Raw genomic sequence first — 15,868 nt, 5'->3', positions numbered from 1 at the left:
TGGCTGTCTGGGCTCAGCTAAGAGAGTTTCTCAGAAGAGGGTGTAATGCGACCAAACACGAGAATCCTGCCTAACCAGGATGGCTTTATTCTGCTTCCGTTTCCAATTGGACATAAGAAATAAATGTTAAGGCAAATTAAATTCTCTATTTTAATTTTGTTTTTATTTGGTTAGGTTTCATCCAAGGTAGTTTTCTGTCTGCTGCGCAGGATAGAGAAACCTGCACTTTCTAACCCTAGAAAGAGAATTAAAATGTTTGAACTGGGCTTTTGGCTGTAGTGCCAGTTCTTGGAAGGGTAACCTCCTCAGCCAGGTGACAGACATACAAGACATAATAAATATGCTTCTTAGTCTGTGGGATTGTGTCTCATGTGTAGCACTTGTTTTTTGACAGATTCCTGCTACATTATGTCAGGAGACAGTGACTGCACCAGGACAAGTCCATCAGCGGGTTCTCCGTCGGACAACGAGTTCTTGCCAGATCGGCCAAAGTATGTTTGCTCGCTGTCTCCTGATCTCATTACCAAAGCCCGGGAGGAGCTCCAAGAGAAACCTGAATGGAGGCTCCGTGATGTGCAGGCGCTCCGAGATATGGTGTGCAAAGACTATCCCTCCCTGGGGACCTGCCTGGACGATGCTTTTTTGCTAAGATTCCTCAGAGCCAGGAAATTCGATTACGATCGAGCGCTTCAGCTGCTGGTGAACTACCACACCTGTAGGAGGAGCTGGCCCGAGGTCTTCAATAACTTGAAACCATCCGCAATAAAGCCTGTGCTGGAGTCTGGTTTTGTCACGGTGCTGCCTCGCCGGGACCCCGAGGGACGCCACGTTGTCTGCATCCGTCCAGGTACTGAAATCCATGAATGTCTTTGTTCGAGCTGTCTTCGAGCTCTGTCTGGGCCAGAAATCTGTCTCCTGCTCTCCTGTGAATGGTGGTTGCTTACACAGAGTACAGGGGTTCTCTCTTTGAAATTTGAAAAGCTAACTTGTGAAGGGACACATTTGTCGTTAGCCAACGTTATACCAGTTCCTTTTCCTGTGTCAGCAGTAATTACAGTTTTGTCAAAATGAAAATGCAGTGAGGTGAGCTCATGAAATATTAGGTGATTCAAGAAAAATGAATGTGTAGCAACTCAAACTGAAACAGGGCTGCTGGCCTAGGGTTAGAACCTTGTGATTTGTTTTGACAGTAAGTGGAGAGAGGAACCTATGGCTTTGACTCCCATGTAACCCATCGGAGCCTTCCGTGTGCTTTTGGTGCTGCCAGGCTTGCCGTAAATTTCTTTTCATTCATTCTCCTCTTTTCCATTTACCTGCTTTCTTTCTGAGCTGAAACTGCTTCTAATAATGTGTGCTGGGTGGAGAATGGGGTTCTTAAAACCATTGCCTTTACTCCCTGAAGCAAACATGAGTTGTCATTTCTCTTTTGCTTAAGAAAGGCTGCTCCGAACTAGGAATGTGGCTGTTAAAGACTAACTTTTAAGAGTCCAGGAAAGTAGAAAATCAGTTTTTGGAATGTGTATTGTTAGCTTATATTTACTCTCCAACTTACCATCCATGTCTTGTAACCTCAGACAGATGGACACCCAGTAATTATCCGATTACTGAGAACATTCGTGCCATATACTTAACGTTAGAAAAACTCATTCAGTCCGAAGAGACCCAGGTGAATGGAATTGTAATCCTGGCAGACTACAAAGGAGTCAGCTTATCTAAGGCGTCTCATTTTGGTCCTTTTGTAGCCAAAAAAGTGATTGGCATTCTTCAGGTAAGACCTGAACTGGTGGGAAAATAAGCTTGTGCATTGTAAATGACTGATTATGTGTCTAGAGTTCTTGACTGTCACCAGAAACTTTGACATCTTGGCTTAACTGACAGAGTTGAAACATGTCTCTGCCCAACCAGTTTCTCACACCCTTGCCAACTTACCTCACTTGTTTTTGACTTTTGAATCCCTAAAACTAAATTTGCATTAGAAGTGCAAACTTTGAACTGGAACAGAAAAAAGCAGTTCTGCTGGGCAGTGGTAAGGAAGAGGGAGAGCAGTAAATCACAGCTGGAGAAGACACCATTCAGCCTGAATGCTGAGGAGTGTCTTGTTATTGACATGGTTCCTGTCACCCGAGATGGAGCTGACCAGTGGGCAAGTGCAAGTTCAAGTACTGCTGCAAAAATTTTGCAGAAAGGGCGTTTGAGTGGGAAGGATTTCTATCCGCTCCCTGAACGAAGAGAAGCTGCTTCGGCATAGGGAGCTGCAAGAGAGCCAGTTGTAAAAAGGATCTCTGACTTAGATGTTTAGGAGGAAAATTATGGAGAACAAGTTAAGAGCAAGGGTATAAACGCAAGCGGAGTTGTACAAAAGAGGAAGGTGAAGAGTGAGGAATAACCTGGACAAAGTGACAGGAAGATCTAATGATTTTACTTGGATCTTCTACCCCATTGTCTGGAGGAGTGAGATGAGGAAAACTTCTCTTGAATGGTTTCACTCCCTCATTACTTTTGTTCTGGCCTGAGCTGATTAGGTTCTTTGTTATATCTGGGGGGGGTAAGGAAGGATAAGAGGAATCACAGGAGGTTATGGAGATGAGACTAGTGAGTTTATGAATGCCTGTATAAGAAGTTGCTCCTTTAAATTGTGATTTAAATGCTTCCTTTAACTGTCTGAGCCTGTTTTTAATTCGCACAAATGAAGCAACGGGTGTCCTGCTCTTACTAGAGGAAGCTAGTCACCAAACAAAAGCTGAACTTGGTGAAGGACATAAACTATATAAATGTGTTGCATCAACCTTGCTAAGCTGCATCTCTTGTAAAGATGATCTATAATTCACTGACCTTCACAAGGAGAAAAATAGACCTGCAGTGCACATTACCTGCTTTTCACTCCAAGCACTGACTGCTTGCTTTGTGTATGTAGAGCTGGCTGTAAGGGAAAGAAACTTCACTGTGGCATGAGACAAGTGCTGATCATGAGGGTTTTGCCTTGGAAAAATGTTTTTGCAAATAAATTTCTTCAGCAGAAATCCCAAAACTAACTTGTTTTAAACCATCCTGTATAGGAGACGCTGCATATTCTGTTGGCAGCAGTCTGTATTTTGCAGTTAGCAGGGACAGAATAGTTGAAAGGGCAGAAAAGCAGTAATAATGGTCTTCCTTATATAAAAACAAGTTTGTGCAAAAGTATCTTGGACAAAAAATCTTACATAGTTGGACACACCATTAGAACCAGCCTGCTCTGGCTCTGAGCTTAGTGCACTCCTTAGAAACTAGGGTCATCACTTTGTAACTGTGTCCTCATCAGGACTGGGAATACCTGAGGACAGTGATTGCCCAAGTGTCCTTGTCAGGGCAGATGCAGAACAACATAAGAAATTAGGATTTACCGACAGCAATATATTTCTCGATGCAAGGTTTTCTTGTCTCTTGACTTATTTTTATGCCCGCTGATCTCAGCCTGAGACTATTCCCTATTACAAGGTGCGTTTCTGTTGCTGTATTGGTTTGTTCTGGTTCCTCAGGTGGAAATTTGGGAGCCAGTGGGTTGTGCTGACAGTCAGTCTCAGAAGATTTTAAAAAGAGGAAGATGGCAAATGTTTTTTTTAAACTGTATTACAAAAATCTTCTTTACCCTTCAGGATGGATTCCCCATTCGAATAAAAGCTGTTAACATAATCAATGAGCCTCGTATATTCAAAGGCATTTTTGCAATCATCAAGCCTTTTCTGAAGGAAAAGATAGCAAACCGGGTAAGAATTTGTGTCATTTTAACATTAATGTTTTAAGATCCTTGCTTGGCCACTGAAAGTAAAAACTGTTGAAAAACTTCTCAACTAGAAAAATATTGGTGTTACTTACTTGATGTAACTGGTCCTTTCTGCTTTAATTTTTAAAAAAATATGCCTGATGGTAAAATTCTTCATTAGAGAGAAGCTTTGAGGAATTTTAGTATCAGCATAACATTAACCTGGAAGTTCAGTACTTGTATCCAGGACATTAATTCCATCCCAGGAGTTGGATTATTCTGGCCAGTGGTGCTTTGTTTATGAGGTAGTGTCACAGGAAATCTGTGTTGCGCCTTCCTTGGTCTTCTGCATTCTGCAAGCGTCCCGCACGGCACGTGTATTCCCTTCATCGGACTGGATGTAGCCGCAAAGGATGCTGCTTCCCTCCTCTACGAGGATAAGTACTTCCAATCCCATGAACAAACTTGGGAATGAGCTGAGTGTGGAACCTTGGCACAGACTGACAAATGTCAAGTTCCTCTTGCTGGGAGTTAAGCTGCGCTAGACTTAGATTGTCTCGAGGCTTCTCTCCCTAGTGTGTCTAACTGCACCTGCCCGATGTTCTGTGCTGCCACTTGCCTGTAAAGACATCACTTCTAAAAACTGTCCTTGAGCTCAAAATAAGCTTGTTAGCTGACTGTTTCAGTAATTTGCTGTACGGTGTTTGATACTCACTATTAAAGCTGTCTTTCTGCTTTCTTCTTCAGTTTTTTCTTCATGGCTGTGATCTGAATTCCCTTCATCAAAACATTCCTCCCATGATCCTTCCTGAAGAGTATGGTGGTACTTCAGGGAAGCTGGACATCTCTGCGTGGAACGAGCTGCTGCTGGCCTCTGAGGAGGACTTTCTGCATGATTTCTCCCAGCTGGTTCTCCCATGTGACAGCTCTCCCCATGACATGCTAGTGAGTGGGGATGCTGATGAAAAGCAATGTGATGATTCTCTGAGAGGCATGAAACCTCAGCTCTATTACTGCTATTAACAAACCAGTGAAGGGAAGCTTTCCTGCACAGTTAAGATCTATTCTGACAGGTGATGTTGTGAACTCTGCCTTACTCCTAAACCTGCAGTTTAGGAACAGACCAAGGCACTTTACACTGTAGAACCAAAGGAAGATGAAGAGGGCACGATGGGGGCAGGGCAGAGTTTGCAGAGGATAAAGACAAAGAGCACAAGTTAGGTAGAATACTTGAGGCTCACCAACCCCTGTGGGGATGATGCAAACCGGTCTATTCTTTCTAAAGATAAAGAAAAAAGAAATATTGCCGGATGGTAAGCTTGATAGTTTCTTTTCCCCTCCCCACATAGGCAAAAACCGACAACAATGATTTACTAGCTTTATGACCATCTGTTCTCATCCCTTTCTGCAAACACAAGTAATCCAAAACAAAAAAAATGCTATTGAACCCTGCAAAATGTAGTTCTGTCAGTGAAGACTGCTTAAAGTCACAAAAGCCTAACTTGGCCTGTGATCACTTGGTTCCGAAATATCCAAAATATCTCAATTAATATTTGTCCCAAATTAATACAGAGCAAACCTTCCTTCTCCATGAATATGAGCATGGAGATTATCTCCAAAACTTCCTCACAGTAGGAAGAACTACAACTGCTGGATTACCTGCTACAAGATCTATGCCAAGTCTTATTATAAATAGATGCTATCTTCATTTTTAGAAACAGCAGGTTTTTCAGGTCCAAGTACTAAGGCTTTTGATTAGGTAGCAGCTTCAGACAGTGAGGCTCAGGACCAAATAAGAAAAAGCTGTATCAGCCACCTTCCCACACTGTCTTCAGCTGGTTGTGATAAGGAACAGGATAAGTAACTCATACATAGAATTTTTAAGGTGGCTTTGTAGCAGTTGGCATCTGATATATAGAAGGCAATACTTCATGTAAGGCAGCAAAGTGCTTCTTTAGCTTGCTACTTTGGACAGAATTTGAGTTGAAGTCTGTGAAACCAAATGCAGACAGGCTATTTGAAAGCACATTCTCAAATTTCCTGGTAGTGTAGCATTTTGTTCACTGTGCTCGTTGGTAATTTTGTGAAATGTTACAGCTTTGCTTTCAATTTTATTGACCTCTTTTGTCTTTGGTTGTCACGTTCCTGTATGAAGTTAGACTTTAGCCATCTCTGTAATATTTACCCGTAGCCTGTATGCCTGTGCTTCTAGGTCTTTGTCTAGAGACAGAACTAAGACTCTGACATGAGATCAGGATAAGACACCTATGTTGACATAAGCTGTTCCTACTCCCCAACTTCGCTCTATTTAACGGTCTTTGATTAGAACTTAACTCTCAGCACACTCTTTGCACGTGCTTTTCTGCACTGTAATACCGTGGACATGGGAAACCTCACTAGGACCAGAAAAGCACACCCTGTTACTTCAAGGCGAAACCTTTCACTAGTTAGTGAAAAATAACATTCCTTCTAATTGGAGAATTATCTCTAGAGCACTTTCTCTGGATGAAATTTTTATTTAGTGCCAAGTGTGATTATAGGAACCGGTTACGTTTCTGTAGATATAAAACTAAAGCATCTCGAGGATTTCAGACATTCATTTTTCAAAGTGCCAAACTGTTTTGAATGTCTGTCTTCCTCTCTGCCAAAAAGAGACGCCTCTACCTACCACTGTAAGAACTTCCTGATCTGGCAGCAGACCTCATCCTGGAACTAGGGGGCAGCAAACGCCAGACCTGTCAGCCAAGCTTTATCAAAAAGAGACTGGGTTTGGAGCAGGGGTATAAAAAACATGAAGTTGGTTTTTTTTCCTGGGTGGCAGATCAGAATTTGTGGGATCCAGGAACTCATCACTTGAACTGTTCGGATTAAAGGTGAGAAGAGATGAATTTTCTGCATTGAAAGCATCTGATTTTCCTACCTTTAGAAGTCATTTTTTTAAACCTCTTTTGACAGCTATTGCCTTTGGGGCAGGGAGGGGACAAAAACCAAGCTAAAACCACCCTACCACTTTCATCTATTTAAAATAAGGCAAAAGACTACTGCTAGCTGCTTCCTCATTTCTGACCAGAACACGCTGTGTGTTTTGCAGTGATAAATTTGGTTCTTTGCACCACCTAGCAAGACAGTAGCACACAGCACCAGAACATGGTAAGGTAAGCAGCTGCCCATTCTGTTTAACTGCCAGACCAGAGTGGTGTTTATGGATTTTTTTAGTGCCTCTTAATTCCAACCACAATCTACAATTAAAAAAAAATAAAACAGGATAGACCATTTTTCCTAGAAGTGAAGGTGTGACTACTGTTTGATACTCTCCTTAACTGCGCTGCAGGGCTTGAAGAGGTGGTGGTTGGACAGCTAACCTCTAAGAACAGCTATTCTGATCCCCTTATATAACTACTATAGAGGGGGGGTGAATAGTCAAAATTCTGTTGTGTCCTTCAGGTAATGGTGTTCAGCAGAAGGCTGAGGAACCTCTACAGAAACCAAAGCCTTTACCAAGGCTTTTATATTCTTTTTTATGCCTTAAATAGTAGGCAAACTGGAACCATCTCTCCCTTTTCTCCTCTGCTCACAAAGAATAAAGCATACATAGCTAAGGGTGTATTATCAGTGCTGAAAAGAGCCTGTGTTATGCCTCCAGAACATCTTTTTCTTAAAGCTGGCTGCTGGGCAGTTGATGTTGGGATGCTTGAACTAAGCCAGGCTTACTGGCATCTGTTCCTTCTGATTTGCTCTTTCTTGGCTTTAGAACTCAGACAGACAGAGCTGCAACTTTAGTGACCTGTATCTCTAACCTTTTTTAGGTTTGTAACCAATGCTTGGTTTGTCTTATAGCAAGCACAGCTCTGTCTTGTATGTGCCTGACTACTGAGCCGAGAATGCTCTTGGAGCTTTAGCACTCACTGGCAAAGTAATCTGTTTGTTCCCAAAATTTCTCATGTCAGCATTTGTTAAAAAAAAAAAAAAATTCAAACCACTTGCTTTAACTATAGAGTCTCCTTATCTGCAAGTTAAGAGAACAGATACAGGTTGGCAGTTTTGGGGGTTTTTTTGTTGGGTTGTGTTTTTTTTTTACAGCACTAAACCTGTTCTTTTTTCCACTTGAGATAACTTTTTTCCAGAGTTTACAGCCTTGCCCAGTACACAAGCCATCCCTGCCAAATCCAGCTCATAGTGAGGAAAGATGCTTGAACTGCACTGGGCAGCCGTGGCTTTTGGCATTAAGTGGGACAAAAGGTAGCTGATGCTATACATAAAAGTACTTGAATTTATACTCTTGCAAATGGGTGTTACAAACCCTGAGGTATTTTCAGGAACTGGGTAAAGTATCATTTTTGTTAAATCTCATTTTGGCATGAGTTAATCATAGTGTTACTCAAACTACTAATTTTGCCTTCTGTTACGTGTGGGCCTAGAGGTGTTGGGTGGTTAAGTGTACATCTTATTTTGACAAAATTTATTTTTATATTGCATTTTATAAAACGGAGTGGTCAAAATGTATAATTTTATGATGCATGACTGGGTGATTAAACACATTGTAACAGCTGCTAATTTGATATTTTCAATATGTTTGCCTTGTGTCGTCTTGGGGTATTTTATTGTAAAAGTCAGTAGCCATGTATACGTAATTCCACACTAAACACATGGTTGCAATTAAGCGTAATGCCTAGAAAAAGGTGTCGCTTTCTACTGCGGAACTAAATTTTACTCGCACAACTGTATGCAAGTAACTTAAAGGAATAGGATTTGGCATTCATAGACTCACATGGAAGCTGCCTTTTCTTTCAAAAGAAATGAACTATGATTTACTATTTGCTGCATGGAGTGTCCAACTGGACACTGCAGCAGCTAATTAGCATTCTAATCGCTCTATCTAGTATTCTGCTGCTTCTTAACACTTCTCAACAGAGCTGGGACAGTTTCAGTAGTTAGTCTGCTTTATTCAAATGAGTTTACAGTGCAAATGCCTTAGTGCCAATAATAATAATTTCAGGTACATTCTTTTTTATAAGCATATTAGGTGAAATCAATTAGCAGCTCTATTTTTCCACCGTAAGCATAACGTTGTTTAAGCCAGTCATACACTTACACTCAATATTTGGCAAACGTACTGAAAAAGAAGTCACTACAGCAGTTGTCTCTTAGAAACAGCAAGTTTGTTCTTAAAAGGAATGAGAGTTAACCTGTTTTCCAACCTCAACATTCCATTCTTTTCGTGAGGAATAAGAGGGGGTTTGCCACAACATGGGAAAGTAAGTATAATTTAAATACACTTTTGCTTTAAATAAATTTTTGCAGTGGAATGTAGAAATCAAGCAGCATGGCTTACACTTCCACGAACCGAAGCATTAGCATACTAGCACATCATGCTGAATATAATTGTTCTTTAAAATATATTACTTCGTATTTAGCTAAATATTACTTCTATTCAATAGAAGGGTTGTGGCTATTGGACAGAACAGATATTTTCTTCTGTGCTTTGACAGCACAGCTGTAGTGAATTTTAAAAATGTAGTAATAAGATAACCATGGCTGAAGGTTAAAATAGAAAGATAACTGATAATGCTTTTGATCATGCATCAAGCATTATACAATACGAAACTTTCTGCCACCTCTATGTTAGTATCAACATAAGAAACAGTAACTTGGTGTAACTAAAGCAATACATGAGCATTTTGGCTTTCAGCAAAAAGTTCTCCACTTTTGTAAGCTCAGAGAGGTGCAGCAATTTAACTGAAGTCCCTGTTAGTAAGGATGGGAGGAGCCACCAGTGTCCAAAGATAGAGAAGGAGACAACACCAGCTGGAGGTCATCTTCACCCACACAGCTGGCCACTTACTTGTCATTGTTTTAAAATCTGCATCAGGGCTAAAAAGTAAAGAAGTCAATTAATAGATACAGAAGGCACCTTCCACCATTCCTTGCTACCTCCGATAAGAATCTGAAGCTAGGACAGTCAGTTGGGACAGTCCAACACAAGAGCCTTTGTGAGAGCACAGTCAGACAACCCGACCAGCAACGTTCTGTGGCTCCTTCACAGGCCTGTTGTTTTTAGCACCCAGTTTCCAAAATCAACCTGCTTGCATATGTCGATGCACTACTCTTAAAGGAAATACTTGCACGAGCTGCCCCACAGGCTCCTGGTGGCTGCCGCTCTGTGTCTTTGCTACTCTATGCAATAGGGGAGTCCTGGGGAAAGTAGCTGTAAGCTGCAGCAGCAGAGGCTACGGGCAAGTGCTTCCAACAGAACTAGGGAATCCTGTCTCCATTTAAGTGGCATGTACAGCTTTCCCTGCTTGTCCTACCCAGGGTGAAGAGCCAGGAACATTAGGCTGGCTTCTGGCAGACTTCCCAGGAGGCCACCTAAAACTAATTTCACATGGATCCGTCCTGCTACTTGGCTATCTTATCAACAGTGACCACAGTTTCTGCCCTTGCAGCTGTGAAGCCATCCACTGGGACCACAGCTGCTGACTTTGCCTTTTCACATCTCAATTCAGCAACATTAAAGCAAGAAAGCACAACTCCAGTGCACCTGGCATAGGGACAGCACCTTAACCAGCTCGGCAGGAGTAGCCTATAGGGCAGGAGTCTCCTATCCACCTAGAAACACTGGCTTACACATACAGCCCATGGCTTTGTCTTGCTCTTACCTGTACCAGTTTGTGAGTGTCATCATGATGTAAAGAGAGGCGAGACAGAGCATGAAGTGAAAGAAGGTGTAGCTGTACTGAACACCATCCTTCTCGTTATCCATGACACGGCGCACTTCTCCTTCCTCTGCCGCCCCACTGCCCAGTCTCACAGCATCGTCCAGAATGGCGCTGTCACTCCCAGACAGCGTCAGCTTGTTCACCTGGCTGTTACTTGACGAGCGAATGCTGCAGCATAACCCAAAGACAGATACAGTTAAAAACTGCCTTTTTCAGTTAGCTGCGTTTGCTAATAAAGCAAGCAACCACAGTGAACGTCTGGGACTACCAAACCACATTTTTAACATCCATCTGGAAACACAAGGAAGCCTCTCAAGAGATCTGTTTTCACCTGAGCTGTTGTTAACCTAATTAAAAAGTATTCCTAGTCCAGGTCTTGTAACACATTTTGTTCTCAGAATTAGGCTAATTAACAAAGCCCACCCTCATCCACAAAACAACATAGTTTTATTAGCTGTGTTTGGGCTAATAACAAATGCAGGTACATTTTTTTCAATAGACTCAAACAAAAAAAGCACACAGATCCCAACCATTTATCATTTGACAGCAGTGCAGATCCTACCTGGAATACAGGAGGCAGAGGACAAAGATAACCAATCCAACAACACTCTGGGCATCCCACCACTGCAGGGACTTGGGTGGAGCTGGAGTAGCAGGTACCACAGTGGTATTTGCTGGACCAACTGTGGGTGCAGCTATGTGGGTAATGATGTTCAGCAAACTCGGGTTACAGTTTCGTTCTGAAAGGGATTTCAAGGCAGGTTAAAGAGCTGTCAGCTTTGGCAGCGTTTAGCTAAGAAAAGGTGTGAGGTAAGCTTGCAATTTTTCATTCCCTTTAACCCTTCCATTCCCCAGAGGCAGCAATGGCATGAAGTATCTTTCCTTCCTGTGAGCTAGGCAAGGGTGTAGTAAATAAATAAATAAAATCAGAACGCCCTGGTACTGTTTCCACCCCCCTACACACAAATATTCTCAGTTTAGTTCTGGAAAGAAGCAATTCGATGGTTTCAGTAAATTCAGCTTTACTGCCACTAAATTTATCTAGATGAATCAGCAATCTCCACACAGCGATCTGCACTGACTACGAGCCCCATCAATAGCTTCTGCTTTCACTCTGAAGTACGTTACTCGAGATGGGCTGTTGCTTACCAGGCTCATTGGACATGGCTGACCACGTGAGATACATGGTGTAGAGTGTGATAACAGAGGACTGGAGGAGGCCAGAGCGAGGCTGATGTTCCTGTTTGAAGATAAAATAGCAAGCCAAGGTCAAAACGGCAAGTTTTACCTACAGATGGATAGTTTCACGCTACTGCCACAGACTCAACTAATGATTTCATGCTAATGACTTTAGGATGAATAACGAACTCCTAGAAATGCATTGGGCTTTGTTCTGTGTTTAAAAGACCAGAACTTAGAGTAACAAAATGTATGCAGCAAGGAACTCAAATGTGGAAGGAATAAGCAAGCCAAATCCATTTTTTCTATACCCAAGACTCAGTTACAGGTTCTTCCTGACTTAATCCCAGCTTGCTTAAGTTTTGTAGATACGAATCTAGCATGTGATTTTTTTTTGAGCACAACCAGTTCAGAATCAAGTAATGTGCAAGCTTTCTCTCATATTAAACATGCTTATCCATAATTTCAAAGCCACAGTATTAAGCCAATGAACTCCCAGCTTATGTTGCTTTTCCCCAATAGGTTTCTCTGTTCTGCCAGAACATTCACTGCTAAAACCACACCAGCAGTGCCCAACATGGAGACAAAGTTCAAAACAACGTTAGCCAAAATAAAAAGCCTATCTTCAGGAAATTAGTGCACTGGTTTCAGAGCAGGTTTTTTTTTTTAATGTTGCTAGCTAGCATAGCTATGGTAGCCAAATTTTAAAGTTCTTATGTCTGACTGAATTGGTACTACATCTTTCTTACTTCCCTGCTTTGTATGTCAGAAGAAAGCAAAGAAAAATAATACCTGAACTTTTGGAAGGATAGAAACAACAGAGACGGCAATGCACAGGATCATATTAATGGTTATGAACCACTTGTTCTCAGTGCAGTCATCAGACTTTGTGTAGAAAACATAGAAGAGCACAACAAAAACCAGTGACAAGGCATAGAACAAGCTTGTACAGGATAGTAGAGCTGGAGGGGAAAAAAATAACTGTTACAATATGCATGTAGTTTAACAGTGCATCTAAGGTGATGTAATGACCAGCTACTGCAGTGAGACAGTCCCTCTACTGGAAGTCTGGTTTAGAAAACTAGACTAGCAGAATGCATTTTTGTTAGGTATGGCTAAATTTCTGCTCTGGCTCACCAACTAGTGTAGCTCAGAGAAAAGCCAGTGCCACCACCAAGGGAGTAAGACCCACCTTTCCGTAGCACTTTAATTCGTTTAACTGATGTCAAGCTGCAGTGTCAAAACGAGAGTGCTTTTTGCACGTTTCTCACAGGCTATTTATAAGCCCTAAATTTCCCCTTCTACGCTAGAGGCCACCTATTTTCATTTCCATTCTGCTGTGTTCTTTATAAGAAGCTACAAAATGCTGCTGCAGCATTCATAGCTATAAGCAAAGAACCACGACAATTAGCACTCTGTAATTTAGTGGTCAGCTCGGGAGCACGTGCCAAGGCGCGCTTTGTGCTGTGTTGCAGCCGCCCACTTCCCCAGGACCCCAGCAGGGGAAGTGCCAAAGCAAAGTTAAGAGTCGAAGAGATCCAGGCCACTAGATCTGCACTCACGCTGCAAACTAGCCCCAGGTTGTTTATTACAACTGCCAGATCTGCTAGTCACAACCTTAGAATATTTTACATTTTATTTAATTGGAAAAAAAGGCAACGCTGCAGCTTTTGATTCCAGATGTTTACAGCAGTGACTCAAAGAAACTCTTAATTCTGGAGTGTAATTCTAGGTATGCCTGCAAACTAGTAAGTGATATTCTGCAGTGTACTGGCCAGCAGAAACAAATCCTTTAGAGGTTAATGTTCCTACCTGCATACCAACATTTAGAATTTCCCTCTTCCATTTTATCAACCCAGCTCTCATTCCAGGAGTGAGCAAAGTCCACGAGAAGCACCAGCTGGATAAGAATGAAGACGAAGGCTCCGAAAACACCAAAACCAAACCAAGCTAGAAAAGGGAGCAGGAAAAGCAGTGTTATTTTAACCATTTGCATGCTGCCCCAGTTTAATAGATAACTAAGTTAACAAATAGCTCCTAATTGTACTGCAGACAAATAATGAAAAATCTAAAACTCTGTTTAGAAATACAGACACTCTTTATCACTTCGGCCTCCGTTGTGCAGAAGCATGCAGGGAGTCCCAGCTATTCAAGGGTACAGCCTACGCTGGCCAAACTGAGCACGGGAACGTTTAGCCCTAAGTGTTTTCAGAGTGAATGCAAGATCTAACACAAGACATCTTTGGTACATAAGTACCATCGTGCCACACCTCTTTGAGGATCAACAACCCTTTCAAGCTCCAGTAACGTGGCCAGATGGCGAAAGTTTCTTGCACACATTTTTCAGAGACTCCAGGGAAGTATTTAGCCCTCGTCAGTGTGCCGAGCTGCCTCTGATCTAAACAGTGTCAGAAAACTCAGTCTGGAAACAATGGTGTCATGGAGTACCAAAATATTAACACACAACACACACGCTTGAAAGCAGATTGCTTATTGCAATAACTTCAGGTGGTCACCAAAATACTGGATGAACCAAGATACTCTGAAGAAGCAGGACAGAACCTGTGTCTTCTACCAGATAACTTCCACTGTCACAACTATAGCTTGGTAAGTCTGCAAGAAGGTTTGAGTTTATTAAACAGAATTCCATGATGACGCATTAACTGTACCTCTTGTGAAAGGCCCTTCAGGAATGTAAAATGCTCCAACCATGAGAGCCACAATGGCAGCTATTTTGAAGAACCAGAACCTTTAAAAGAAGATATAAGTTGAAAATACCAGTATTGCTCCGTATACAATAGTCATGTTTTACATTACCTGCAAGGAGCTTGCTGTACATAAATAAGTATCTAACAGAAACTTAAAGGAGAAAAAAAAGTTGTATTCAGTGGAATTACATATAAAGATATTCACCAAACTGGGGGGAGAAGGTTAAGCGACAGTAAATACACTGGAGATAAGGCCTGACAAACCTCAGAATTCAGAGGCAAATACAGAGCATTTCACCCAAGAGAGAAAAATACTCTGCAAAAGGACAGACGGGGGACTGAGTGGCTAGAAAGCTTTGCTCTATGAGGAGCTCCTCCCCCAGCAAACAGGCCATGAATCAGCAGCTCATCCCTGCAGGAAGAAAGGCTAACTCTGTTCTGTTCAGCTTGGAGGAGGGAAAAGGGAAATCTAATCATTGATTTCAACTGCCTAAAAGAAAGGTGTAAGAACAACAACAACAAAGCGCATTATCAGTACATTGAACATGCTGCACAAATAAGAAGCTTTTCAGGAGATTAGAGCATTACTCTGTACCCAGTTTACAAGAAACTCAAGGCTGTCAATGTATACATAAACAAACTGCCACTGTGTTCAGAAAAGGAATTTGAGAAAGGAAACAAGTTGAAAGACCAGACAGCTGGCTCACACACATACCCATTGTGTATCGAGGCTCTTGGATCATTACTTGTTTTCACTCCTATCATGAGCAGAGAGAAGAGAAAGAAGAACACTGCCATGGCAAAGCTGATTCGATAGACAGCTCTGTATCCCACAAACACATCGCAGCTGACAAAGCCATCCATATGCGGTATCCGAGTATGAAGCCCCTCATCACAAAATCCAGGTATCTGAGTAGAGACATGTTTAGCTGTGAATTTACATCTGCATTTGCAATTACACTCTTTAAAATCTAACAGCTAAGGCTTTCAGTCAGCAAAAGACCTTGTGCACAGCCAACCTGCACAGACCTTATTATAATCTTTTTTTCCCATGTCATCATTGAAAGCATCCAGGAAGACTAAGATACCAAAGCAGCAGGCCTCTGGTAACGACTGGCAATCTCCAGGTCTGGTCAGGTTTCAGAGACCAGGCATGTTCTTAAAAATGTATTCACTAAATTTGCTATTTCAGCTAGAAGCAGTTGAGTACACATAGTCTCTTAACTCTGCGGACAAGGCACATTTGGGTATTTTATGCCTCTCACACAATCCATACCAACTAAAGAGAATCAATACTCACTGGCACACGTAATGGTTTTGCAAACAGCTAGAAGGAGGTTTGCCCTTTCATACCTTTTTCAGCTGCTCCTCCATCCCTGGTGCCAGCATAATGCAGGCAAGAACAGTGCTGAGGAGGAGGAGGAAGGCATAGATAAGACGTGTCACTGTCGAATTCTTGCTGTTGGGACAACATCGGCACAGCAAGCACGAGGCACCGCTGCACAGGCAGGGAATCTGGATGGCAG

At 42.0% G+C, this 15,868-nt stretch overlaps 2 protein-coding genes across 3 annotated transcripts; one reads left to right on the top strand and one right to left on the bottom strand.

The window, feature by feature from the left end:
* Nucleotides 1–401: 401 nt before the first annotated feature.
* TTPAL (tocopherol (alpha) transfer protein-like) lies at nucleotides 402–4,932 on the top strand. Of its 2 annotated transcripts, none has more exons than XM_009867339.1 (4): nucleotides 402–847; nucleotides 1,575–1,768; nucleotides 3,633–3,743; nucleotides 4,487–4,932. In XM_009867339.1, the coding sequence occupies exons 1-4, from the start codon at nucleotides 409–411 to the stop codon at nucleotides 4,760–4,762; spliced, it is 1,020 nt and encodes a 339-aa protein (XP_009865641.1). In that variant the 5' UTR covers nucleotides 402–408; the 3' UTR covers nucleotides 4,763–4,932. The 2 variants fall into 2 exon arrangements, with proteins under 2 accessions (XP_009865641.1, XP_009865642.1); XM_009867340.1 differs by having other exon boundaries at nucleotides 409–847; nucleotides 1,575–1,666; nucleotides 4,487–4,762.
* A 4,254-nt stretch (nucleotides 4,933–9,186) lies between these two features.
* SERINC3 (serine incorporator 3) lies at nucleotides 9,187–15,860 on the bottom strand. The gene is made up of 9 exons (XM_009867338.1): nucleotides 15,696–15,860; nucleotides 15,058–15,251; nucleotides 14,304–14,383; nucleotides 13,447–13,584; nucleotides 12,427–12,596; nucleotides 11,605–11,695; nucleotides 11,018–11,195; nucleotides 10,396–10,623; nucleotides 9,187–9,610 (listed from the first exon to the last, which is right to left on the bottom strand). Exons 1-9 carry the CDS (start codon nucleotides 15,729–15,731, stop codon nucleotides 9,472–9,474), a joined length of 1,254 nt encoding a protein of 417 aa, XP_009865640.1. The 5' UTR covers nucleotides 15,732–15,860; the 3' UTR covers nucleotides 9,187–9,471.
* Between the last annotated feature and the right edge of the window lie 8 nt (nucleotides 15,861–15,868).

This window comes from Apaloderma vittatum, unplaced genomic scaffold (genome assembly GCF_000703405.1).
Source record: "Apaloderma vittatum isolate BGI_N311 unplaced genomic scaffold, ASM70340v1 Scaffold46053, whole genome shotgun sequence".
In the NCBI taxonomy this organism is placed as follows: Eukaryota; Metazoa; Chordata; class Aves; order Trogoniformes; family Trogonidae; genus Apaloderma; species Apaloderma vittatum.
This window is presented reverse-complemented; position numbering and strand designations above follow the sequence as displayed.